The 12780-nt window shown below is 42.1% G+C and overlaps 1 protein-coding gene across 2 annotated transcripts in view; it reads left to right on the top strand.

Moving 5' to 3' along the window:
- bbs9 (Bardet-Biedl syndrome 9) overlaps nucleotides 1–12780 on the top strand; it is a 153599-nt gene that overhangs the window by 86618 nt on the left and 54201 nt on the right. For both annotated transcript variants that reach the window (XM_067511468.1, XM_067511469.1), the window contains exon 20: nucleotides 6845–7094. In XM_067511468.1, the coding sequence (XP_067367569.1) occupies nucleotides 6845–7094 (250 nt within the window). The remainder of the gene's footprint in view (nucleotides 1–6844; nucleotides 7095–12780) is intronic.

Here is a 12780-nt window from a genome sequence, read left to right as displayed (position 1 = left end):
GTTTAAATCTCCTCCGGTTGTCTGCTAGCTAAGCTTTTAACTTGACACCAGCCGTGCAGCCTCGATATCTCCTCCTCAAGTCTGCCGGTAAGTTGTCAGGTTCCAGCCTGTGCTTTTGTCTTAAGAGCCAACAGCTGTCTGTGTGAATAAACAAGACAGCTGCTCCCTTGCAGTGTGTTAAAGGTAAAAGTAGTAAACATATAAGTATAAAAAAAAGAGAGACGATAGAAAGATGAATAAACAAATAAAAGGTTAAGAAAAACACTTTGTGCTACAGAGCAACTAGAGAGGCTACTGTCCCCTACAGCGGCTCAGGTAATAATGTTGGGGCCTGACCGTTCACAGCTTTATACTGTGTGTAAGAAGCAGGGTTTTAAATTCTATTCTAGATTTAATGGGAAGCTAGTGAAGGTGAAATATGATCTCTCTAGTTCCAGTCAGCACTCTGGCTGCAGCATTTTGGATTAATTGCAGGCTCTTTAGTTACTGGGGCATCCTGAAAGTAGGGAATTACAGTAGTCCAACCTAGAAGTAACAAATGCATGGACCAGTTTTTCGGCATCACTTTGAGACAAGATGCTCCTAATTTTGGCAATGCTCCGTAGGTGGAAGAAGGCTGTTCTAGAGATTTGTTTTATATGTGAGGTAAAGGACAAATCCTGATCAAAAATAACTCCAAGGTTTCTTGCAGTAGTACTGGAGGCCAGACTTATGCCATCTACAGTAACAATATGCTTGAAGTTTGATTAATTAATTTTTTTTTCATCTGGTTCCATAGATAGGTATAGCTGGGTGTCATCAGCATAGCAATGGAGATGTATGGAGTGTTTTCTAATAATTGCTATATATTTTCTAAGGAGACATATACAGAAAGTTTTTCCAGAAACTTTTTCCACACTTTTTGTTACAGCCTTATTCCAAAATGGATCAAATTCAATATTTTCCTCAAAACTCTACAAACAATACCCCATAATGACATTGTGAATGAAGCTTGTTTGAAATCTTTGCAAATTTTTAAAAAAAACAAAAAAATCACATGTACATAAGTATTCATGGCCTTTGCCATGATAGTCAAAAATTAGCTCTGGTGCCTCCTGTTTCCACTGATCATCCTTGAGATGTTTCTACAGCTTGATCAGAGTCCACCTGTGGGACATTTGGTTGATTGGACATGATTTGGTTAAGCATACACCTGTGTATATACTGAATAAAGTAAAAAGTATTGGTCCTAACAGAGCCTTCTAACAGCACTCAGCCTTTTTCTGAAGAAAAATGTAAAACAAGAAAGTTGGAAAGGTGAACAAGGACGACAAATTATTCCTGTCTTCACTAAAAGATGTGGATAGAGGTAAGAGTAGGTAAAGGAGGCGGAGCCCAGAGGAAATGGATCTCTGTGATATCCAACCAAACGTCTCATTTAGTTGCAGTCAACCAGAACAGCTCTTCCTCCTCCTCCTCCTCTTCACATTCCTCTGACTTCTTTCTTCTTCCATTCGTCCGTCATCTTGCTTCTACCACTTCCTCCCTCCTCTCGCTCTCTTAGCTTCTTTTTCTGTCTCTGACCTGCTCTTCTCACTACTTTAACTTGCATCATCAGATTTTAATAGCTTTTACATCATCCGTCTTCAAACAGCTCTTCTGCTTCCACATGTTACTGTTTTACATTTGTCTTGCCTCTTTCCTCACATACCCACTATTTCTTCTTGTATCTTTTTTCCTTTGATTTTTCTCAATTCGTCTCAGTTTGTGTGTGAAGTTATAGCTCATGTCTCACCATTTTCATAACCCTCCTCACTGTTCTCTCTGCTCTCCCTCTTCTCATCTCCTTTTCCATCATCCCTTCCTTTCTCGGTTTCCTACTCTTTTATGCTCTTCTTCCCTCCCTTATTCCTCTCACTTCCTGTTTTATCCCTTTTTCCATCTGTCACTCTACATATGAGCAGAGATGCTGATGGTGTCTATCTGCCTGCTGTTTTTGAATGATTCCACCTTCTCTCCACTTTGATTTACTACTGGAATTTATCATACAGCTGTAAAACCTGCTTCTTGGACCCTCAGCCAAAACAAATTCTATATAGGACCTGAAACTGTTTCTTTAGGCTTGCACTACCACAGAACTATTTACAGCGTTGTAAAGAGTATATTTATAAAAGATGTTTTGCAGCACTGAGTCAAATGGTTGTTTGAGCTTTATGATGATGTAAAGAACCAGTGTGGAGGTGATGAAATGTTTCCAATCTGCAAACTAGGAAGTTTTTGTTTGAGTTACATAGAGTCATTATTCTGTTTCACCAGGTGTCATTTTTTAATGAAACATCTCATTTGGATTTATATATCAGTGCTACTCCATCCGAGCACCAACCAAATAACTTAATGTTGTGTTTCTATATAAAGTAATGTTCATATGGACACATCAGTACTCACATATATCCATTGTATGCTAAGGCCATGTTTGACTTCTGCTCTCCCTGTAATAGTGTCAGGCCCCAATAACAAATTTTTGATACTGAACATCCAACGTTAAAACTTTTTTTATATATCTTCTCAATTGCTGCGACTGCAGATGAATTTGTTGCACGAATGTAAACTGTACACGGACCGAAAGCGTGTACAAAAATAAAAATACCAGATGTACTCAGCCCATCTGTCCATCTGTCCGTGCTTCTCCATGTCCATCCTTTCAAAGCCAGGTTGTTCTGTCATAAGCCTTTGGAGAATGCAATAGTACAGCAATGTGAGAATTTTTAAACTGTCCTTCTGTAAAATATGATTTCTACATCCATGACAAATTGACAGAGATGACATGTGGTGAGTGTAGCAAACCTAAAACATCACTTGACATCACGTGGTTTGGTTGGATTTTTTAATTTGTGAAAGGAGACAAGAGACTGGAGTTGGTGTTTAGTGTGAAGCACCTTTCTCTTGCTTATTATACCTAGTAATGTGACATACTATCATGTGAGAAATGTCTGGGGACAAAGCAGTGCATTTAGGCAAAACCACAATCTTTTACCTAAACCTTAACTATGTTTATTAGGACCTAAACCTAGATATCCAGATCCAGATATCCCCAATCAAACCGCTATGTGAAACAGTTTTAATCCAGTGTTTTTTTCTTGGTGCTTTGCTCGTCTCCTCCAGAGCTCCTCTAGATGTCATGATCTGAAGTCCTGATGAACAAAACCTGGCTAATGTTTTTTCCTAGAAGCAAATATAGCAGGGATATTTTATATATAGGGAGGCAGAGCATTTAAAAGCAATATTATATACTGTACTACATGTCCTTCCAAAACTACAATTATACGTATTAACCGTCACATTCTTATATATTAGCCAATGTTAACAGCTCAACACTTTTTTGATGGAAAAACTGCATCTTGTAAGATATATATATATATATATATATATATATATATATATTTTTTTTTAATTTTTTTTTTATTTTTTTTCTTTGTTTAAACTTTGCTTTACATTTATATCATTGGCTTCTTCATAACAAACAGTACTTGTGTGGTTTCCATCAGTGCTGGAAGTATGCATTTACTGTTATTTTTCATATTTAAAGTCTATTAAAATTTGTCCTTAATCCAGTCTTTTGGATTTGTTTTCCCATTAAAATGGAATTGACTCATTTGGTCAAGGGACGTTATTGTGCAGACTATTTTTTTCTCCCCCTGGAGACTTACTGTACGACATTGTTCTCACAGAGCCGTAACTCAGGCTCCTCAGACGACTTTCCCAGTCATGATGAGTATGTCAGGACTGAGGGATTGCTGTCTGAACTTTTACCCGTCTCTCTGGGAGACCTCCAAGGTTGTGTGCTGGTCTAAAGAACATTTTCTCTTTGGCCGTCTAGTAATATTGCAATCATACCTGGGATTTCCCCTCTGTCAGACCTAATATTCGTGATGCAGCCTGTAAACCATTTAAGGACAAGGGATTTACGACGCATAATAACAGCAAAATTATTTTAACCATCTGTCTACGTCATGTTCAGAGTGTCAACAGTAAAACAATAGCCCTTTATAGTCAGAGACAGAGACATACATTTCAGTTATGTTGACCCTTCTCTAAAGCAGCTTTTTTTGAAATTCACACTAAACTGTAAAATGCTGGCAAAGTGGTGCTGTAGTGCTCGTTTGACACAGCTTCCAATGTTCCAGTTCTAGAGATGGGACATTCAGTGTGATGGACATGAGTTAGAACTACAAGATGATCTTCTTGATGAGTTTAGATAGTTCTGCACATTTGCACCCCGGATAAGCAGTAAAGATAGAAGACGGATGGATGGATGGATGGTATGGATGTTTATGCTAAACGATGAGATAAGATCGTGCATAAAGACATAACGCTTTGGAAGACACAAGGGGGGAACTTGCACAAACTTGCTGCTCAGGATTGAGCAGATAATTCTGGTTAGAGTTGGGGTACGGTCAGGGTCGAGTGTAGCATCATTACACATGAATGATTTAGCTTGTCTCTGCGTGTACTTCATAGTGGTCCTCGTAGTGGTATATACTGATTTCAGTTATATTTGCTGTTTCTCTTCCAGTGTGCATGGACAAAGTCCAAAGGATGGTCTCAGAAATAAAACTGAATCCAAATTATGCACCTGGGTGGACACAGCAAAATAACCACCTCCTGTTCTGTGTGTAAAGGTGGCACAGTGGTCCCGATACAAAACAGGTGATGTTGAAGAAGCTTTCCAGATCAATTCCAGACAGCACTGATATAGAAACTGTAATAAACTGTAAACTTGTAAATGTGGTAACAATGTAACTGACAGTCTGACACAGATAAGGTTCAGGTCTTCCTTTACCTCAGTGCAGTGATCAGGTGGGTTTCAGGGGTCCGAGCAACAAAAACAGTTACACTAAACATGCATCTACACACGTGAGCAATTGGTTAGAAAGAGTGAAGCAGCCTTACTGTACATTGCGTTTACTGTTTCTCACGTACAGATTAATGTCAGTGGTTTAAAACAGGGAGAGGAGATGTTAACAAGGGCATTTACAGCCAGTTTTAACAAACACTCATGGTGCAGCTGAGAGCTCTGGATTTCTCTTGTCAAACTGGGCCAAGCAGTTATGTAAAGAGAACTAAAGGAGTGAATGTATAGGGGGGGCTTGTGGCATCGGGTTGGGGGGAAGACGGGCCGTGGTGCTGGTCCCGAGCACAGATAAAATGGGAGGGTTGCTGCACGAAGAGCATCCGGCGTAAAAAGAAACTCATGCTGAACCAACCTGCAGTGGATCTAAAACGGTGAACGTGCAGTATTCAAGTGGCACATGTTCACTAACACAAACCGCTTTAATCCCCAGCCGCCGGTGAATGACGTAACACAGCCCTAATTTATCACCCCTCAGTCCAAACCGGCTTCTCCCGACCTCCTTGTCTTTCCTTTCTGCCCATTCTGGTGGATGAATGTCTTCAACTCAGGTCCTATGACGTTTCATTTTCACGCAGTCCTTGAAACGCACGTGTCAGTATGTGTGCGTTTGCCAAGTTTCCACAGAAAACTGCAGTTACTGTTGCTCCACGATTTTGATAACCTATTAGGATACTGTTGGAGGAATAGGTCACCCACCTCCCACCTTTACCCCTCTTTTCCTCCTCCTGCTCCACCTCTCTCATTTGACTCCCTTGTTTCCCCCCACGCTGTCCTCTCTTTCCTCTGTTGTTATCTCTGCTCATCCTCGTCTTTCCACTCATCTTTTTTCCTGTCTCTAATATCTGCCTTCCTCTCTGTCATCATCTCATCTTCTTGACCTTCTACAAAACCCCGTCTCTCTGTGTCTCCCTGTTTCGGTCTGTGTCTCTCTGTCATCATCATTATAGGGTTGATTATCCGTCATTATGGCTCATTAGGGGCCTATCAGCATGGCGGCAGGCGGGGGGTGGCGGGTGGGGGGGGGGCTTGTAGGAAGGAGAGTGTAGGACAGTACCTGTCAACATGCCCTCAACCCCCAACCCACCCACACACACACACACACACACACACACACACACACACACACACACACCTCCCAGTTAGACTCAGAGAGCTGTAGGTGCATGTGTGTGTGTTTTAGATCAGAGATGTCTAGAACTGAGATGGCAGAAAAGGAGAAGTGATAAGAGACGTGCTTTACGTCTCCTCCCGGCCTTTTTATTACCATTCTTTACTGCGTGTGTCCCTCCCATTTAGGTCACTATGTTTTATTATTTCGTTGCTCTTTTATAAATGTCAAGAACATCGTTAAAACATCAAGATTTAAGGTCAATGTTCATTAAATCTTTGCTGCCTCCTCTCCTGCACTTTTATTCTCCTCCTCCTCCTGTCTTCTCCTTTTAGACTCCTATTTTTCATCTTCGGTTTCCCCTCACATCACATCGCCCTAAAGACTTTTACTTTACCCTTTTTCCCGTCTCTACTCTGTGCTTCCGCTTCTGCCCTGTGCCGTTCATCCTTCGCATATTTGGTTCCTGTTCTGATCAGTTCTCTTCTCCTCCTCCATCCCCTGCTTCTTGTCTTCCTCCTCTTGTCCGTTTTATCTTCTTTCCCACTGTTTCTTTTGTGTTTTTAATGACCGAGTTTTTATATCAGCAGCATCACAGTGTTGCTAGCACGGCCACCTCACAGATTCGAAGGTCCCCAGTTCAAATCCCCAGCTATGTTGGCATTTTGTCCTCGAGCTTGTGTGTTTTTCCTCTGGGTACTCTGGTTTCCTCTCACAGTTCAAATAGATGCATGTTAGGTTTATTGATGACTCCAAATTATTAAAAACTTTAGCCTAATACAAGTAATTGATGTGTAAGCAACAGGCTTAACCTGCTCCTATTTTACTCTGTCTCGCCTCTTCAGGGCTGGGAGGAGAGCTGCGACGCTGCCGTATCCCATCTACTGCGAACCTGTTTGTCGCGAAGCCCCAAGGACCAGGCCACATCTCTTGCCCAAGTGGGAGGCCCCGTGCTCAGCCTGCCCCGTGACACAGCACGCCTCAAGAAGCACATCACCCTGCTTTGCGATCGCATTGCCAAGGGAGGCCGCCTCACCCTGGCCTCTGAGGGCAACGTCCAGGTCCCTGCCCAAGTCCAGAATCTAGCTGCACCTGGTGAGTTAAGGAGAGGGTGGGGTAATGACAGGATGCTTCTTATTAATATCTTTTTTCTAATTATGACTCCTCTCTTAGAAGTAAACAAGGAAGTTGTATGATGTTGTACCAACAGTGGGTTGTCCAAAAACCCCAGGGTCAGTTGTGCAATCACCAGCTCAAACCCGAGTCGACCTTGATGTGTGCTCTTCACTTTTAACTCACTTTGGATAAACAAGTCTCCTAAATGACTAATTGTAATTGTACTAAAAACCGTCTTACAGTTACATAGTCAAAAAAAAAAAAAGATTGGTTGGTTCAGTGTCCTGCGAACAGTTAACTCTATTTTTTATCATCTTTTTATGAACATATTTGTGTTTGTGGAGGGGGGGCAGGTGGGGTAAGGTAGGTGGATGGCCTCACATAAGCTGATCCCCTGGTTGAAGATTTCAGGCTTCAGGAGACAAACACATAAAACCTATTCACAGTAGATTTTACGGCTAACACACAGAGTGGTGTTTAAATGCATCCACACATCTACAGGCCAACGGGTAAACACTGGCTGACACATGTCCATGTGAGGTACACAGTGCAGACACACTTCATAAAAACATACACACATACATCAGCCAATAACATTGTATATATACATATGCTCTTTCACATACAAACACACACACCTTACGGATCATTTAGTCTTGGCTGAAGTTTATAGACGTCTTTCTGACATATCATCAATTACAGTTGGCCTCCTCTAACTCCTTATCCTCCTCACGTTTTCTTCTTTCTTGTTTCATACATAAACCAGTTTTCACGTAATTATATTCCACATGTGCAAAGCAGCCTCTTTGAAAAAGACCACTTTTTTTTTTCACATAGATCAGTAGCAGTATTTTTATTTTGTCTGAATGCAGAACAACTCGGCAGGGACACAGCGCAGTTTTAAAGTAGGACATACACAGCTGCACATCCATTAACACAAATTATTCTAACCTGCATATTCTTCAGTACATATGAAAGTCATATGGCACAAACCACATGCCCAAGTGTCTGTGGGCGAGACACTAGACCCCAAGTGGCTCCCAGTGGGTTGTCTGAGCACCTTGCATCTCAGCTGCTGTCAACAGTGTGTGAATGGGTGAAAAACGAGAAGATAAGACTGATCCCACAATGGGGAAATTCCAGTGTTCCAGCAACGAAAAGACAAGCACCAGATATTGCACCACACATTAAAAAGAATATTGCACAAGAGCACAAGTTACATAACACACACAGACGTTTCTCCCATAATAACCGTCGACATAGAAAACACAAAAAAAAGTAAGTGTCACTGTATTGATGTGTTGTACTGTCTGATAGCTGTGTGGAGGAACGACCTGCAGTAGTGCTCCTTCATACCCTGGGGGTGTAACCGTCTGAAAGAGCTGCTCAGAGCATCCACAGTGTGGTGCAGGGGGTGGGAGGTGTTAACGCTTTTTCCAAATCTACCAACACACAATGCAACTCCCTCTGACCTTCTCTGTACGTCTCCATCAGCATCCTCAGAGCAAATACTGCATCTGTTGGACTCTTTCTAGGCATGAAACCATATTGCTGCTCACAAATGTTCACCTCTGCCCTTAGCCGAGCTTCCACTACTCTTTCCCACAACTTCATTGTTTGGATCATCAGCTTTATTCCTCTGTAGTTGCCACAGCTCTGCTCATCTCCCTTGTTCTTAAAAATGGGCACCAGTACACTTCTCCTCCAGTCCTCAGCATCCTCTCACTCTCCAAGATCTTGTTAAACAAACTAGTCAGAAACTCTACTGCCACCTCTCCTAGAAACTTCCATACCTCCACAGGTTTGTCATCAGGACCAACTGCCTTTCCACTCTTCATCCTCCTCAACTTCCTCCTCACTTCACTCTTACTAATCTTTGCTACCTCCTGCTCCACAACCTCTTTTTCTCTATACACTCTTGAACTTCCTCGTTCCACCACCAAGTCTCCTTGTCCACTTTCCTCTTTCCAGATGACACACCAAGTACCCTCCTAACTGTCTCCCTGATCGCATTAGCTGTAGTAGTCCAGTCATCTGGAAGCACCTCCAAACCACCCAGAGTCTGTCTCAGCTCCTCCCTGAAAACTACACGACATTCTTCCTTTTTCAATTTCCACCACTTCGTCCTCTGGGGATGCTCTAATTCACTTCCTCTTACTCACACCAGAATTTCTCCTTCTCTTCTAATGTCACAACCTGGCCCTCGGTTCCACTTCCTGCCTTGGACTTTTATTTTGTAGCCTTTTGTCCACCTTCCTGTCCCAGTCCATTTCACCAGCTTTACCTTTGGTTATCAGTCATTATTGTTTACTCCTGTTCCCCTCACTGTTTAGGTTCCGCTTTCCCCACAGTTCCCGGCCAGATCCTCGTTTCACTCCCTGTGTAGACACCCCGCTCGAGATTTACCAGACCAGTGTCATTATCCGTGTAATCCTGTCTCTTGTGATTTGGACTCTGTTTCTCTGCAAATTTGGTCTGAGGTTTGGTGTGTATTTCATTCTGTTTCATTTGTTTTCCCGAGTGTTCATTTAAGGCTAGTGTTATCCTTGTTTGTTGTCTAGGTTCAGTGTGTTTTGTATTCTGTTGCTAGTCGTTTTTCCAAGTGTTCATTTAGGTCTATGGTGTATCCCTGCTTGCCTGTGTTTGGTCTGTGTTGCATTTTGTTCATTTGTTTGGTTTAATATCCTTGTTTTCGTGCAGCTCAGTGTGTGTTGTTACCTCTCGTGTTTTACCTTGTACCCTCCTGTTAGGAGCGATCTTTGTTCATTTTTGAGAGTTTATTAGTTTACTCCCTCTCACCGTCTCGTCACTGATACAATTTGTGATATCTAACTCGCATCCTACCTGTGGGTCATAACCACTAACAACATTGAACATCACCCCTTCAACTTCCAGCTTCAGGCTCATCAACCTGTCCGATACTCTTTTCACCTCTAGAACATTTCTCACAAAATCCTCTTTCAGTATAACTCCTACTCCATTTCTCTTCCTATCTGACCCGTGGTAGAACAACTTGAACCCTGCTCCTAAGCTTCTAGCCTTGCTACCTTTCCACCTGGTCTCCTGGACACACAGTATGTCCACCTTCCTTCTCTGCATCATGTCAACCAACTCTCTAGTCCTAACATTCTTACACTCTTTACCTTCCTCTTCTTTCTCAGCCCACTAACACACCTTCCTCCTCTCCTTCTTCGACCAACAGTAGCCCATGTTTAATCTGTCGTGTGTTTTACGTCGGATGCCCTTCCTGACACAACCCTCTGCATTGCAAAATCTCTGATTGGTCAGAAGGGTGAGCCCTGCTCGAAATCTCTTTGAAGTGAATATCTCTGCACTGCTGCCATCACCAGCACATCTCCACAATAAGATTTTATTTCATTTCTTGTACATTTCTAATATAATACAAAAATACCCACAAATTGAAATGTTATATTTTGTGTACTGTAGCTTCAAGTTATTTTGAAGAACATGGGCTGCAATCATTGATTTTCCTTCACATGCTCCACAAAGTTCATAGTTAAACTAGGTAAACCTCCTCACTTTGAGGATTATGATTGTTAATTGTGTGTAAGTGACCGAAGACCATCAACCTTTAAAAGCTTATTTAAAAGTCATGATGATCACAGTAATTCAGCACAAAGTTCAGTGGAACAGAATGTCAGTGTGTGTAAGTGAGTCGACTGTGTGTTTGTGTTTATATTTCCTTGTCATGTGGTCTCCCCTCATTCTTTTGGTGCCCCCCCCCACACACACACACACACACAACATGCTGCTGTAAACAGTCGTTTGTCGACCATCGTAGATGCCCCCCCCTCCATAAACATACACATTTGTTTACATTTCCAACAACACTGGCGGCAACCGTTTCCTTCAAAGACCACAAACACACACACGCGCACACATTTGGATACCACACAACATGCCTCACTTCATAGTACAGTTTGTGTGTGTGTGTGTGTCCACGCGTGGATGTGAGTTGCCAGTAAAATTCTGACCCTGACATCGCTCTCATTGTCAGAGGGTGATGTCACAAAAGAGGGGAGAGAAAAGTAGGAACTGGACTGTTTGATGCAGGGGCAGGTGCATAGTGACAAAATGTTAACATTTAAATAATCAAAGTTCTCGTTGGCATTTGAGCAGATTATAGACTTATGCTGATGGTTTCTTCTCTTGCTTCTCTTGTCCAACTTTGTTAAAACTGAGCAGCTCCTGAATTGCGAATGCGATATTAAATGGTATCAGGCCCAATGACAGACACCTGTCCTACACTACGCTCGGACCAAACCAAACCTAACTACAGTAGCATACAGCCTGTAAAACTCCCCTCTTAACTCTCTGCTTCCTCCCTCCTGAGATTATCGATGGTGTACTACGTACTGCAGTATCCCGACTGTACATTCTGACCGCGTAATCTGTTGACTTGACTTACTGAATTGGTAAGTGACCAACTGATTGGTCACAGGCCCAGAGGTCAGAGTCTGTGAAAATACTGTTTATATTTGTTGTTTAAAAGAGCTCAGGTACATTTAATTCATTTATTTCCCAAAATGTCCAAAGCCAGACACAGTACAATTAAACAAAACAGATGCAGTGTTACCGTACAGGCTCAAACCAACCAAAATACAAATGGTGGGCTGAACCCCTTTCTGTTAGATCAGACAGACTCATCTGATGTGGCATCAAATCATTTGGGTTTCCGTGTTTGTGTACAAGCAGAAGAAGCACATAAATAAAGTTAGTGGAACCTGAAATGCAAAATATAGTCAAATCTGTTCCCTAATGGTAACGTGTTTAGTGCTAATGAGCATAATGCATCAGTTATCAGTGTTTCTGATGCTTTAGCCCGGGTCACATGCACACTGTTCATTTATCTCTCTCCACCCTCTGTCTCACCCTGATGACATCATTCAGACCAAGAGGCTTCAACAGCTGCACTCTGTACACACACACACACACACACACCTGGTGAAATCCGGCGTGTTTATCACATGGCTTCAGTCTGCATGCTGTCCACATAGCTGTAAGCTGACCTCAGCTGTGGAGGTGTGCTCATTCTCCCACATACACACCCGTGTATGTATACACACTATCTGGCTGGGTCACTTGTTTTCCTGCAGTGAGCAACACTTTCTTTTCCCTGTTAACCTGCACTTAATCTTTTTAATCACCTGTTTTGTATTTGATCAATTTCTGGTCTGTGTCCTTCTGCTGATGTTTCAGTCTTGTGTCACATGCGGATCCCTGCTGTAGTGTACTGAGCCCAGTTATTGTTTCTGAACATGATCTATTATAATGTTCCAACCCATTGTCTTATATATTACATGCTTACACAACTAAAAACAATCACGGTTCTGTTTTCGAATGGAATGTAATTAATACATTATTGTCTTCTGTTGCAATCAATTTTTTTTCAATTAACAAACTGCTACACGCAGGAGGCCAGTGGACATAAACAGAGCCAAGTTTGACTCCGGAGTTGAAGTTGGGTCTGTGGTTACGTTTCGGCAACACAAGCACTGTGGTGAATGTTTTTGAAGGTAACAAACACGGCCGGTAATTAGTTTGCTATGAAGCCAGACTTTACCAAGAGCTGTCAGAGCCTGAACACAACTATAAAAACACACAGTACTTAGACGAGCTGAATGTCGCACTGCATGATGGAATA

Source organism: Channa argus, chromosome 7 (assembly GCF_033026475.1).
Source record: "Channa argus isolate prfri chromosome 7, Channa argus male v1.0, whole genome shotgun sequence".
Taxonomy (NCBI): Eukaryota; Metazoa; Chordata; class Actinopteri; order Anabantiformes; family Channidae; genus Channa; species Channa argus.
Note: the sequence above shows the minus strand (reverse complement) of the source record. Positions and strands in the feature narration are given on the sequence as shown.